Source organism: Dreissena polymorpha, chromosome 5, assembly GCF_020536995.1.
Source record: "Dreissena polymorpha isolate Duluth1 chromosome 5, UMN_Dpol_1.0, whole genome shotgun sequence".
In the NCBI taxonomy this organism is placed as follows: domain Eukaryota; kingdom Metazoa; phylum Mollusca; class Bivalvia; order Myida; family Dreissenidae; genus Dreissena; species Dreissena polymorpha.
The window spans coordinates 24,154,159-24,168,548 of record NC_068359.1 but is presented as its reverse complement, the minus strand read 5'-3'; the positions used below and the strand labels follow the sequence as shown (position 1 = coordinate 24,168,548).

Genomic DNA, 14,390 nt, shown 5'->3' with positions numbered 1-14,390 from the left:
AGTATATTATTACGTTTCCATGTGATTGTTGAGTGAAACAATTTCAAAAGCATCTGGTAACACTGCGTACATTTGACTTGCCAAACCGAACGAGGACGTTTGAGGAACTTGTGAGCGCTTTTGCAAGGACATCATCGGCTATGTAACAGCAGAAGTGCAGTAACATGCAATTAACGTATTTGGAGACCACCATCACTGACGCGCGCAAGACAGGATCATAAACAAAACGTTATTGGATATTTCTTGTGGCGTATCATGACAGGTAAGTAGGTCATCATCGAAAGCATGATGCATATACAGATTCCCGGCAAGAACTATATAAGTTTAGTTTAATTATCAAGAGAAAGCAATCATACGATAAATCGTTACGAGATTTCATTTTCTAAAACACAACAACAATGATGACTTAATTATAGTGTTTTAGGTCACGCGCATTGTCACATCGAATTTGCCTGTGAGGAGACGATGTACGAGCTTGCTGTGTTACTGAACGGATCGAGAAGCACGAACGCTGAACTGTGTCACCCTGCTTTAGAAGTTGTTTGACCCATTTATGCCTAGTGTACTCTCCCATCCTTCAAAATTGGATCAATTTATTTTCAAAATTGGGGATGTCTAGTATATTTATTTCTATATTTTGAACATTTCTTACAGATAATGCGGTGTCTTATCTGGGTCTACGCTGTTTGCAAAGGCCCTCTTATGCGCTGGGCCTAGATGGGTTAAAGACGAAAACTTATATTTTCTACCTGGTATATGGTATGAAGTATTAATAACATCATAAAAAAACGTTAATTGTACACACATAGTTGAATAACAATTATAGTAATTCGGAAGCAAAAACATCTAACAATGTGTACTTCCGCTGCAGGAACTATCACTACATGTACTTCCGAATGTCGTTTTCCACCCGGCAAGTTTATGGTAAAGACATGCAGTGACGGCGAAGAATCTAATTTTGTCTTAAGAATTTTTGTTTCCGCAACACGAACACCGACCGCCCAGAAGAACTGCTCGCTCCTGGATTATCTACAACATGGCGCGACTTCTTAATGTGACAACGTGCGTTCTTTCACTTCAGCGACACATGGGTCATGGAAAATGAAAATAATTGTAGGCTATAGTTTTGCAAGAGTAACATTTAAGACATTTATCGAGCCGAAAATGAGAAAAAAAGTTAGATATCCTGGTCTTCTCATGGCGAGATGCAAATAAAACAAGTATAATATGAGCCGCGTTCTGAGAAAACTGGGCTTAATGCATGTGCTTCAAGTGTCATCCCAGATTAGCCTGTGCAGTCCACACAGGCTAATCAGGGACGACACTTTCCGCCTTTACTTGATTTTCGGTAAGGAGGGACTTCCTTGAAACTTAAAAGACCATACAAGCGAAAACTATTGTCCCTGGTTAGCCTGTGCGAATTGCACAGTCTAATTTGGGACGACACTCTACGCACATGCATTATGCCCAGTTTTCTTAGAACTCGGCTCATATCGTCAATGATATTAAACTATAAAATGAATACCAATGTATGTGAGTGTTATATAATGTATATTACTTATAACTGTATGATCAATACCTTATAACATGACCATTTTTAAGTATATTTAATTGGAAAGACTGACATTGTACTATGTACAAATGGACTTTATACTTTACAATTAATGCCCTAAATTTGTTTCGTAACTGTTCACACTATGCTCAAAATCATAATATATTTTGTTAAATGTGAGTCATGATATTTGAAGTGTGAATTGTGCGTTGTGAATAATACATGTACATTGTGAATCGTGAAATCCGAAGAGTGAATCATATAATGCAAAGTATGAACCAGGGAGTATGATCTATGGAATTTAATTAGTAAAATAAACATAGTGAAATGGATGCATGAACATGCGATCTATATGTGTCTTGTTCGGAGAAAATTGGGCTTAATACATCAGCGTGAAGTGTCGTCCCTGATTAGCCGGTGCAGTCCGTACAGGCTAATCAGGGACGACACTTTCCGATTTTATGATATTTTTCGTTTAAAGGAAGTCCCTTCTTACCGAAAATATTGTTAAGGCGGAAAGTGTCGTCCCTGATTAGCCTGTTGAGTTTTTTTTTTGAAACGAACTACAATTTCGTTAACCGCTTTTGTTAGTTTATTTAACACAACAAAATCAGAAGAAAACACCAACACAAAAAGCACAGTTACAAAACACACATAAAATCAAAAGAATACACAAGTTTATAAAACAAAGAAACCAAACATGAACAAAATAAACATCTTTCTAAGTTTAAGACATTTCACACACACGAAGCAAGATTAATAATTTTCTGAATAGTCATTTTTTAGATACTGTATTTAAATATTTAGAAACATGATCGACTGTTCAATGTGCTTCACCGTAAATACTAGCTCCCGTCCACATCGCCACAAGAAAACCGAGGCAAACCCAATTTACTGCAACATGAGTTGAACCATTGGCCGTTGTAGCTGAAATGAACATAGCAAATGAAACAACTGACGTATTCTGTTCGCGTTGTATTTTAATAGATATTGATACTATTTTAGAATTTGCATCACGTATATCACGCATGCTGCGAAGCATAGTGGTACGAGTTTATTGCATACCTCTCATTTCATATAAAACATATTCGTGCGGGATCTAAAAACGTGTAGGTGAACTATACATTACATTGGAGCACAGGATAATTGATTTATCAAACACTCACATGTATTTATTAAGCGATTATGAATGACCTCATGGAATTAATCAAACACATTCAATCCCTTTTTATGAATACAATCCTTTAAAAAGTAGCTGAATTCCTGTTGGAAACTTATCAAATCAATTGTCAATAATGCTGGCAATGATTATACACGCTGCGCAATGCGCGTGGTTGAACTTATACATTTAATAAGAACTTACCATCAAACTGTTGTATGGACATATTAACATTGGACCTCTAAATGTGACATTGAACCTTGATGAAGGGACACGGATAATTAACCCGACATGTAAATCTATGATTGTGAATATGCCTAGTGAGTATTATTTTAAGATTGAAAAAAGTCAAAATAAGAGTCCTAATAAAATAGGACAAAAGCACGAAAAAACATTCTTATAGCTTTATCACGATTTTCGCAACGCGGCTGACAAAAATAAATAAATAAAATTACATATATCCAACGTTGACGACTAACAACCTAGAATTTAAAATCAGAAGAAACTGTTCCAACCAATAAAGTTAAGTTTAGTAAATGGCAAATAATTTCAGGTTTGTTTTTCAGTCAAAGACTCATAAATAAATCCCTCTTGGTCTGTGCAGATTTGTGCATACGAAACCATTGTTCGTTCTTCAACAAATACGAATAAACTTGTCAGATTCTGCTTTACGCCTTATTACTTAAATAAAGTTGAACACCATTTTCTTTAGGGTATTGATAATCGATATATATCTTTCTTATTTAACTGGTTCATATTCATGTCTCAGTGTAAGATTGAACAATATACGAGTAAAATATTTACATTTAAATCGTGTATACCAACATTCAACTAAATTGTCATCGTCTGAACATTTTTACAAAAGTTATTTTTCAAACACCAAATGTTATAGTTTTCATCATTACATAAGGAACACAGTAATTACGGAAATAAGGAAAATATCACTTTACTTTCTTTTGCAGTCGAAGTGAATGTGTCTGGAACGCCAGTTGTGATGCCTGGAGAGACCTTTGTGGTGCTTTGAACGCCAGTTGTGGTGCTTGGAATGCCAGTTGTGGTGCTTGGAATGCCAGTTGTGGTGCTTGAAATGCCAGTTGTGGTGCTTGGAACGCCAGTTGTGGTACTTGGAACGCCAGTTGTGGTACTTGGAACGCCAGTTGTGGTGCTTGGAACGCCAGTTGTGGTACTTGGAACGCCAGTTGTGGTGCTTGGAACGCCAGTTGTGGTACTTGGAACGACAGCTGTCGTATCAGCAACCACAGTTGAGGGGCCTGGCACCTCAGTTGTCGGGCTTGGAAGCTCAGTTGTCTGGCTTGGATCCTCAGGTGTCGGGCTTGGATCCTCAGTTGTCGGGGTTGAAACCTCAGTTGTTGGGTTTGGATCCTCAGTTGTCGGGATTGGAACCTCAGTTGTCGGGCTTTGAACCTCAGTTGTCGGGCTTGGAACCTCAATTGTCGGGGTTGAAACCCCAGTTGTCGGGGTTGGAACCTCAGTTGTCGGGCTTGGAACATCTGTCGTCGGGCTTGGAACCTCAGTTGTCGGGCTTCTTCTTTTAACCAAATCTACAAGAGCGAATTGCACGTTGAAACACATACACACACATCGTATGCCTGTATTTTGATTGAATTGTCGGTTTGTCACCCAAATATAACATATTGGTGTTAGAGATACATCCCCATTTACTTAAAGAATTTTAAATTATAATCATTAAAATTTTAGACCACACACTGTCAGGTCACCTCTTAAGCGCCGTCCATAAAGTATGTTACGCTTTTTTGCCTCCCCCCTTCTCCCTGTCACAAACTGTCACAAAATCTTGTATCCCCTCCCGAGGTACGTCACAAACTCACACTTTCGAACAAAATCCTTTTTCGAACAAAATTCTTTTTTAATAAATACCTATTTCAAATTGAATCTAAAACACAATTCACTATTAAACCGTATTAAAAATTCACTTAAAAGAACTTTCACATAATTATAATGAATTTAATACTAGAATAGTTAATTGTCAACATTTGTCACAGTTTTTCATTGAATACCCCCCTCCGCATATCACAAACTGTCACACTTTCTTACACCCCCTCCTCCCACCCGGAGCGTGACATAGACTACTTTATGGACAGCCCCTAAGTTATTGTTTTCGATTTTAAACATTTTGTTTTTTTGGTTAACATACCAAACATACACTGCGCAATAAAGAAAAGTTCAAAAACATAATAAGTATATGTCAATGTTTATCATACCGCTGCATTGATATCTGTCTGATATAACACTGCCTGATATATTTTTAATATCAGTTCAACAGGAAGTTCTTTTATCAGTCGATGATAGGAGTTAGGTAATATTCCTCGAAATTAACTATACATTTATCATTTTTAGTAAATTCGAATCAAATTCAACAAAACAAACAATTTGATTCCAAGATGTTATATATTTTAAACACAAAAAGCAAAACAAACACACACAAAAAATGTTTTACCCATATTAAGCGCAAGTGCTCAAGACGTCATTATTAACACGTCAAACGACAAAAGTCATTTTCGTTCCCGCTAAAAATGCAGCGTCGTAGCGGTTTTTCCCCCATTATTTCTTTAAAATCGGGGACGTTAGGTATGATAAATAGAAAAACAGGTTACTGCCTGATCTTTTTGTAATATATCAGGCTCGGCTCGAATAAAATCACTCGCCGTTATATTAATCTAAGCCTCGACTGATATCTTACAAAAAGATCAGGCAGTAACCTGTTATTCTCTATTTCTAGTGCACATGGCATTCATAGTCACGTTGTTCACAGACATGTTATGCATACCAGGAGCGGCTCAAAGTACGCAAGAATAGGGGCGTCACTGAGCTTTCTGGTCTCTCCGATCGTCCCTTTCGTCATCTTCAACATCGCTTCGTCCCAGTGTTCAGAGGCCCCAATTTGTAGTACGGCCCGGAAACGGGTATTGTTTATAATGCTTTAAAACGCGAGAAAAGTGTTGTATAGGTAGTATAAATTATATAATTTTTACAAATACAATAAACTCAGAATAATGTATCACTTGTTGCAATTATTAAAAATTGGTTTTAACATAATATGGTCACTATATATTAAACTCATCCATGTTACATTCTAACGAAAACACGTTGTATTTCATTCCTTTTAAATTGATCAATCTTCGCGTCAATGTGTCTTTTATTACAGCTATCTATCTATCTGTTTACAGTTCTCGATTAACAACTCGTAAGCCATTTCCGTTGCTCACAACCCACCATTTTGCGTATAAAAATGAAATGCGATTGATCTACATACTGTTACTCACCTGAGATGATATATTACCAAGGTTACCTGGTCCCCATGCGGCACTGTCCAGAAAGCAATTGACATACCTTACCTGCATAATTAGCCCCAACCTCCGCCCAGAGATTTGACGGGGACCAGCATAGTGATTGCAAGAAAGACAACTCTGCGTGGAGATTGAATTAGCCCGAGATGTAATACTCATTTGAGTCTGTCCCCCGCAATCTTGCTATTGTAGATGTCGGACCGGTGAAGGGGACGCGTGTTGTTCATCGCCTGGCAGAGCGCGTGGTAAAACTGGAACTGTAGCACGTAACACACGAAGTAACTGTGGCGAGATAAATATAACGTCTGAGCATTATTAAGCAAACTCAGCCGTTTTTAAGACAACTTATCTTTTATTTAAAGCCAAGAAATCGTGGGTAAATATTGATATTCATACGATTCAGGTAACTTTATTCGTAAATATACGATAACTGTTGCATTTATGATAAACAAATAGTAGTTGTAAACGATAATGTAATGCAAAGTGGTTTGGTGAGGTAGTGAGAGGCGGCAAAGTTTTGTCGAAGCGCGGTTTAGACTTTTTTACACGTTATAGTAAAATATATATTTGCTTACACGGTAACACCGGGTGTTTCAATTCTTAATATCGTGAGAGCTTATAAGAATCGGAGTTAACTTCTAGAGAGAGACATTAATATGCCGTTACAAACAAAGCTGACCCATTTACAGTGTTTACAAACCTTTCCAAATGGCATTTTTATTGAATGTAACAACACTTTGTAGACAAAACTGATCAGCTTTATTTGTACCGATTAATGTTGCTGTTTTTTTAGTCCGGCAAAGGTCAATTTAAGACTTCTCTCTATCAGCATTGAAACGACGTCTGTGAAATGCGTTTGCAAAACAATGTTAATATAAAAGACGTCTTTCAATACTAACCCACGACCCAACAGAAGCTTAGACCGCTGGATCTTACATTAATCTCATTAGATGGATTGCTAAAAGAACATCTTGAAATAAACAAACTTATGGAACGTTTGGCTTTTATTCGCAACCAAGAAACACAAATACTTGAGGAGCAATTATTACCCTTTATGTTGCGTGTTATCGGCGATGTGGGTCTTTGCGCCCGGGTCGAAATCCTCCTCAGACCGAGCAACTGGTGGCGAAATAGCCTGGTATTTACATGCAGTAATTTTGAAATTATTCGTACAATTGTGCTAATCAAGGTTATACTGAAACGGTGATATTTTCAAAATATTTTACCAGTATAAGCATACAAAAGTTTTGCAAACCTAAACCAAGTTTTCGTTAAACCATTTAGTTCTTACATTTTAATATTCAAACCGGCGCTCCGGACAATGTTTTAAACTGCTTTAAAAATTGTTTAAAGTGCACAAAGACTACACATGTATGTCTGAAAATGACATTTAAGAAAAAAAACGAAATCAAAACTATTTCTCAACATCTACCAATTCTTTCGATTATAATTATTATGAAATAAATACCCGGTGCCATAGTTACCTGAGATCCTTCCAGGCCTTATTGTAGTTGCTAGGCGACGTCTCGCCCCGGAAAACGCTCCGGCGCCATTGGTCGACGAGGTAGCTAAACGGCAAGAAAGCCACTTTTTCAAGCGCCATCTTCATCAAGAAGTTGATGTCACCCTCTGGAAAAACGCGCTTATGTTTGAATATTTCATGAAAAAATGTTGAGTATTTCCGTAGAGTGTAATGTCATGCGCTCGCTTAATGTTTTCTTTTGTAAAATCTTTTTTGTCCATGTCTCTTTTTTTCAACAAGAAACTGGTGACATGTGCGATTTACAGCGAGTCTAGAGGCGATACATTTTCTGTTTTGAATGGTTATCATTCCTTCAATTTTGCTTGGGCGTTCAATATCCAAGTAAACGTCACATAACCATAGGTTTGCGCGTTGGGTATCCCGTTGCTCTCTTCAGTATCACATTGTCATGAACTTTTTTCAGCGTTCCTTTACCCATTTATGCCTAGTGGACTCTCCCATCCTTCTAAATTGGATCAATTTATTGCCAAAATTAGGGACGTCTAGTATATTTATTTAGAGTATTTCTCACAGAAATACCTTTAAGCAAACAGCACAGACCCAGATGAGACGTCGCATCATGCGGCGTCTCATCTGGGTATACGCTGTTTGCCAATGCATTTTTTCTAGACGCTAGGCATAAATGGGTTAATCACAAACACGTGTCTCTTTTTATGTGTCAATCAGATGTGACCATATTCATTTTTCTACATAGTACGTATCAACGCTGTTATTCTTAATGTTTCTAGAGTCAATATATTTGTGTACGAGTCGGTGGAATCTTTGCGCAATTAACGATGATTTGACTTGATGTGACTATAAATTAGGGAAGGGAACCAATTCTCGATTATCCGAAAAAAGGCAAAATATTCAAATCGAAATTTGTTATTCGAACATTTGATTTAAATGAACAGAAATTAAAAAAAAATGGCAAAGTGCACAGTCGAATTTTTGTTGCAGTTCTGACGACATTCCATTATCAATCGTTTTTTGGATAATAGCTGCCATTTATTTACAAGATGGTAAATGGTATACGGGAGGTTATCATATGAGTCGCGTTCTGAGAAAACTGGGCATGATGCATGTGCGTACAGTGTCGTCCAAGATTAGCCTGTGCACAGGCTTATCAGGGACGACACTTTCCGCCTAAATTAGATTTTTGCTAAGAAGAGACTTTCTTTAAACAGAAAATATAGTAAAAGTGTCGTCCCTGATTAGCCTGTGCGGACTGCATTATGCCCAGTTTTGTCAGAACGCGTCTTATATAAGGGGTTATTGTTTTTATTTATAGTACAAATCCGTACCTGTGCCACGGGGAAGCTCTTGTATTAGGCCTATCAACTGGAGATGCTCCGGAGTCAAGAAAGACAGACTGACAATATCGGCCACGCCTTCGTCGAGCCCTAGGGGCGACAAAATTATATATGCACGCTATGTTAGCATTTTCTATATTTCGAATATGTTAATTTAACTTACAATTATTTCATATATCAGACTGTTGGCGATACTGTGTATCAATCATAGGGAATGGTTGTTTGTTCAACCTGCGCGCAGTGTTTTCGTCTGTGTGTCCCAGAAAAATACGTTTGCCGTTAAAAAATACAATAGAAAGTGATGTCTTGACAATCATTCCGCAAGTAAATTGCTTCTTCAGTATGAAGAACTCTTTGGGTCTAAAGTACATATTCGCCAACAGCTAAAAATAGGTATCACCGCGGTGACAAACTAGTCACCGCGGCGACAATTTTGTCACTGCGATAATAAATTTATCACTGCGATGATATATTTGTATCTGCGGTGATACTTTGTCTGACCCTAAGAGCTTGATAAGAGCTAAATCAAACTGACCAATGAAATAACGATTTGCAATACGCCAAATCGGCGAGTATTTTAACTGAAGCTTCATTCGTTTTAACTTATGAATTGTCACTTTATGTTTTAATTATAACTTCATAAAGAACTAATAATCTAGGTGACAATTCAGAAACCTGATTATTTTTCGTTGTCTCAACGTCTGTGCGTGTTTTTACAGTCCGATAAGAATCATAAAACTGGGTATACCGTTAAGGCAGTGGACCGTTAAACAAGTGATAAGGAGTAATAGCACAAGTCTTTAACACTTGATTCCCTATGATCTAATTGACCAGTCGCATTCGACTGCGGTGGGTAATTAATAAAAATATAATTGTTTTCTTACATCAAAATTCTTTTTTTTTTTTTTATATTTGCCAATTGTTACAGTTCATGCGTGAGAAGGGAGCCATAACTGTAATTTGTGATGTCATTTAACTGTGTGTTCAGAACTGAATTATTTTCAGCAAAGATTATACAGTAGAGCTTACCGGGCTCCAGCTGGAGACATTCAGTGGGAGTCTTGCACCATTTCGCTTTACCGTAGATGTCGGTCATGTTCGCTTCGATTTCCGCTATCTAAAAACCACCACCACCACAACAACACAAGAACCATTTTATGTTAAAATAATTATAATTACGCGACAACCTTGAAGCGCAAGAAGTGAATGACAATTTACCGTAATCATAAAAAGAGAACAAAGTATGCCGTCAAAATAATCATACTCGGGCAAAACTCATCCGTTTTAATTACTTTTAATGTTTTGTTCAAAAACATAAAGCAGCAGGAAATAGTGTTGAAAAATTAATATGCCGTTTAGTTAAACACACTTGTGCAAACATCATCCCGGTTGGACTTTTCCACGTTATTGTCCAACAACATAAAATGAAAAGAAAGAACGATCTTTAAATCCAGAGTCAGTAAGATCGGCCTTTTTTTTACCGAAATAACGTCAGCAAAATATCATACGCACTGGCAAAATTAGCATGAAATTAAACGGCGCTTTATTCCAGTGAGTACCATCTTATAATACCACTATAACAAAAGAAGCATGTATTTCATGATCATGTTCTTAAATGATTAAAATAAAAAATAATTTTATGTCAGGCAAAAGTTCGAAACATTTTGCAATGCATTTAGTTCATTTTCTTGAAAGCCATGTTTCTACACTATCGGCGTTTTGATAAGAGTAAGTGTAGATGTGTTGCTAATGTTATACATCAAACCTCCAATAAGATAGGTAGTTTTGGATATAACAACTGTCTGTCCTTATTGCATTACCTTACTCGTCATGACTCGGAACAGGCCGTAATGTGCCGAAATAGATCCAGCTAAATTGCCTCCTTGATTAAAGACAGCTCAAAGTTTAGCCTACGTAAATGCTGTTTTTCTTTCTTTTTCTATTTGCTTGTTATTTTGAATTTAAACTTCACCCAATTTCAAGCACAACAAAACTATTAAAAACTGTTACAATCAGTATTGCCAGGTTAGATTTTAACCCATTTATGCCTAGCGTCTATAAACAAGGATTTGACAAACAGCGTAGACCCAGATGAGACGGGGTTTGCGCTGTTTGCTTAAAGGAATATCTGTAAGAAATACTCTAAAGATAGAAATAAATATAACAGACATACCTAATTTTTGAAATAAATTGATCCAATTTAGAAGGATGGGAAAGGCAACTAGGCATAAATGGGTAAAATATTGCAGCAAAGTAAGCCATAAGTCAGGTCTGCTTCACATTTATATAATGATACATTTTTAGTTCTGTTAAATAAATGTTGATAATGGAGAATCCTACAAATATCATATGTATGGATCATTATGCTCATTATATTAATATATATTATACTATTAACCCATTTAAGCATAGTTGACTCTTCCATCCTTCTAAATTGGATCAATTTACTTAAAAAAATAGGGATGTCTAGTATATTTATTTCTATATTTAGAATATTTCTTACAGAAATTCCTTTAAGCAAACAACGCAGACCTTGATGAGGCGCCGCATCACGCGGCGTGTCATCAGGGTCTACGATGTTTGCCAAGGCCTTTTTTCTTGACGCTAGGCATAAATGAGTTTAAGACAGTAGATATATAAGATTACGGACATACCTTTAAACAATAATGTTTTCATCCTACAAAACGAAACATGGAAAACAAAACACATTACTTTTTATTATGGTAATTACATAACCTTAATAAACAAATACAGACAACAATTTTTTCTTGATTGATTTTATAAGTGTACTAATTATAACACGAAATAAGACACTAAATATTTTATGCGTATATTACATTCCTAATATTAGTACGAACATCAATGTTTGAAATTTGGGCTTCAGTGTGAATTCTCGCTTACCGTTTTTAATAAGTCTAAACAGAAAACAAAGGGAGCTGTTGTTTTGGCTAAATCATGATTGACATTCTTGGGAACTTGTTTACCAATAAGCAATAATCTCAAGAGTCAAACTGCGTTGTTTTGTTTAATCTCGATTTCAAAAAATTAAGAATATAACTCCTGATTGTCGTTCTGCTATTGATAATTTTTAACGAGTCAATGAGAGAATAAATAATTGGCGTCGCACTGGAGTGCGGCGACTATATATGTAATGCATTTTTTCTCACTTATGGGAGAAGTTATTTTACGGATCAATGTATATATTTTTATTTTAAGAATATCCTGCATAGTGGTGATTTTTTGTGTAAATTAGTGTTAATTAGTCCTGCATTTGTGCCTATTACATGTATTACAACATTTATTGCCCATCATGCAAAGCTAATTGTTTTAATAAATTACCGATCCACAACTGATCACAGGGGAAAGATCACGGAGACTGGTTAAATACGCGAAACTTTCTTGTTTTGTATAAAAACAAAACATAATCAAAATATATTTACTTTGTGGTTTTTCTAACAATAGCGCGAACTTTTGCTGTTCGAGTTTTGGTTAACGCGTATTTTCTTCAATTTTACAAGACGACAGCGATTACACGGTTTATTGCTTTATTAATAACCGTTACACTACAGGCACTATGTGGCTGGGAATGCGATTTTGACCCATTTGGCGCTGACGTCGTTTCCATAATGACTTTAACTTGTGATGACCGTTTCGCGTACTTTGTCAACACACTTCTTGAGATAAAACAATAACTTTGAAGAATAACCTTAACCATGGTAATTAAGTTTAGGGAACAATACTTGTCCGCATTTTCTTATGGTTTTTATATGGTTTAAATTAACCTCAGCTTATACATTGACTCAATATAGTAGAGCACAGTTCGACATTGTTCATTTTCTGATAAACTTCCTGCTTTTTTAAAGGTGAGTTTTTCTTACTTTGTGAGTTGTTTTTCTTCAACACATTGCAGATTTGTTTGTAAACTAAATCTCTTCCATCAATCACGGTGTGTGTATGAGCCGTTGTGGCCTTGTAGGTGTCACAATGAAGATTTTAGACGATATTGCTATGTCAAGTTTGTGTGTTTCACCCGAAAGTTGTCAAAATCTAAACCACTTCCCAATTTAACATTTGTTGTTGAACTTTTCTATAATGAATGTAATGACATGTCGTTTTAAAATGACATGCCGTTTTAAAGTTGTGTCCATATATATTACCCTTTCAGTATTATTCTATCACTTTATGTACTTTAAGATAAAGTGAACTGGATAGGGCTGTATAAAAACATTCAAAATTCCTTTGCAAATATTTGTGCAATCACACAATAGCATGTAAGCAATAACAATTTTATTCGAAGTGACTACACCATCAATGTGACAGCAATGTATTATGTTATTTATGCTAATTGATGATAATAATTAGAATAATTGTTCATGATCAATTCAAAAATATTTAAATTCTTGTCTTAAACTGCAACTCTTCATTCATTTTCTCAGCCAAAAATACAGATTGAGCGAAAAAACAAAGTGCGAACACCCAAACATGTGCTAATTATTATCAGGTATGATATGACCATGTACATAATTTAAAATTAACACCAAACTGAACACCTTTGTACAGTTTTCAACCCATAACCTATAAGCGCCGACACATCTTCTATTCAGGAGGAGTGCTGAATTGGAAGTAAAAAAAGACTTACAAACTGCATTTTTTACCTTATTTGTGTTAAGATTTTAAACAGGTTTTTCTGTGTAATAAAAAAAAGATTATCTTATGCAAAGAATGTTTTGTTAAAAACAGAGAATTATGTATTTAAAGAAATATTGTATTATGTTACAGGATGGACAACAGTTTATGAATAACGCAGTCATGCCAAGAAAGAAATAAGCATGTAACCAGCAAAGTTCATCCTTGTCTTCAACACTATGGTGACAACAATTAATACATGTAAGATAATGTAATTAATAAGCATGATCTTTTTATTATTTGTATTTTTTTTTAATTTAGAACATTGACTATTTTCTGTTCTCTGTGCATGTCTGGCAGACATGGCGAAAGACCGTCACAATTTACAGGCCAGACTGGCCTATGAGGAGAAATAATTTACAGGCCAGTTGTTAATTTCACATGTCTTAATTTTAAGTGTTTTATCCTGGAGGGACATTGCATAGTAAATTCAAAAAGGGGATGTTAACATGTGGTTGATTTATAAAAGGGCAAAAATAGTGTGAACAGAAATAAAAGTTTTTTTTTCAGTTTGGGAAAAATATTTACACATATAAGCATACATAATTAAATTTTAATGATGTATTAACGACAGATACCAGAGAGAATAATATACAAAATAAAAATATTTTCATCTTGATGATATAAATTTATTAATAATTTGTTATGCTATTTTTGCAAAGATAAATTTTAAAAAGAAAAATAACGATCAAGATTGACGAATTTTGCGTGTTATATTGAATACAATTTCAATAAATTGTGGACAAGTATGTGACCTCCATTCTGTGATGTATTATTGATGTGTTCGTAGAAGGTTGCTTATAAGTAATCAGTTATTTATATATTTTTT

At 35.6% G+C, this 14,390-nt stretch overlaps 1 protein-coding gene across 1 annotated transcript; it reads right to left on the bottom strand.

Annotated features, from left to right (window-relative positions):
- Nucleotides 1-2,368: 2,368 nt before the first annotated feature.
- On the bottom strand, nucleotides 2,369-6,081 carry LOC127831105 (uncharacterized). The gene is made up of 3 exons (XM_052356095.1): nucleotides 6,043-6,081; nucleotides 3,662-4,273; nucleotides 2,369-2,479 (listed from the first exon to the last, which is right to left on the bottom strand). Exons 1-3 carry the CDS (start codon nucleotides 6,079-6,081, stop codon nucleotides 2,444-2,446), a joined length of 687 nt encoding a protein of 228 aa, XP_052212055.1. The 3' UTR covers nucleotides 2,369-2,443.
- Nucleotides 6,082-14,390: the final 8,309 nt, after the last annotated feature.

What these genes read in the sequence shown, in the direction of transcription:
- LOC127831105 (XM_052356095.1), bottom strand. Translation starts at nt 6,081, where the DNA reads ATGTCAATTGCTTTCTGGACAGTGCCGCATGGGGACCAG. An exon ending in CAGTGCCGCATGGGGACCAG is followed by an intron (nt 4,274 to 6,042) that starts GTAACCTTGGTA and finishes TCGCTCTTGTAG; the next exon opens with ATTTGGTTAAAAGAAGAAGC. An exon ending in CACTTCGACTGCAAAAGAAA is followed by an intron (nt 2,480 to 3,661) that starts GTAAAGTGATAT and finishes TGTTCATTTCAG; the next exon opens with CTACAACGGCCAATGGTTCA.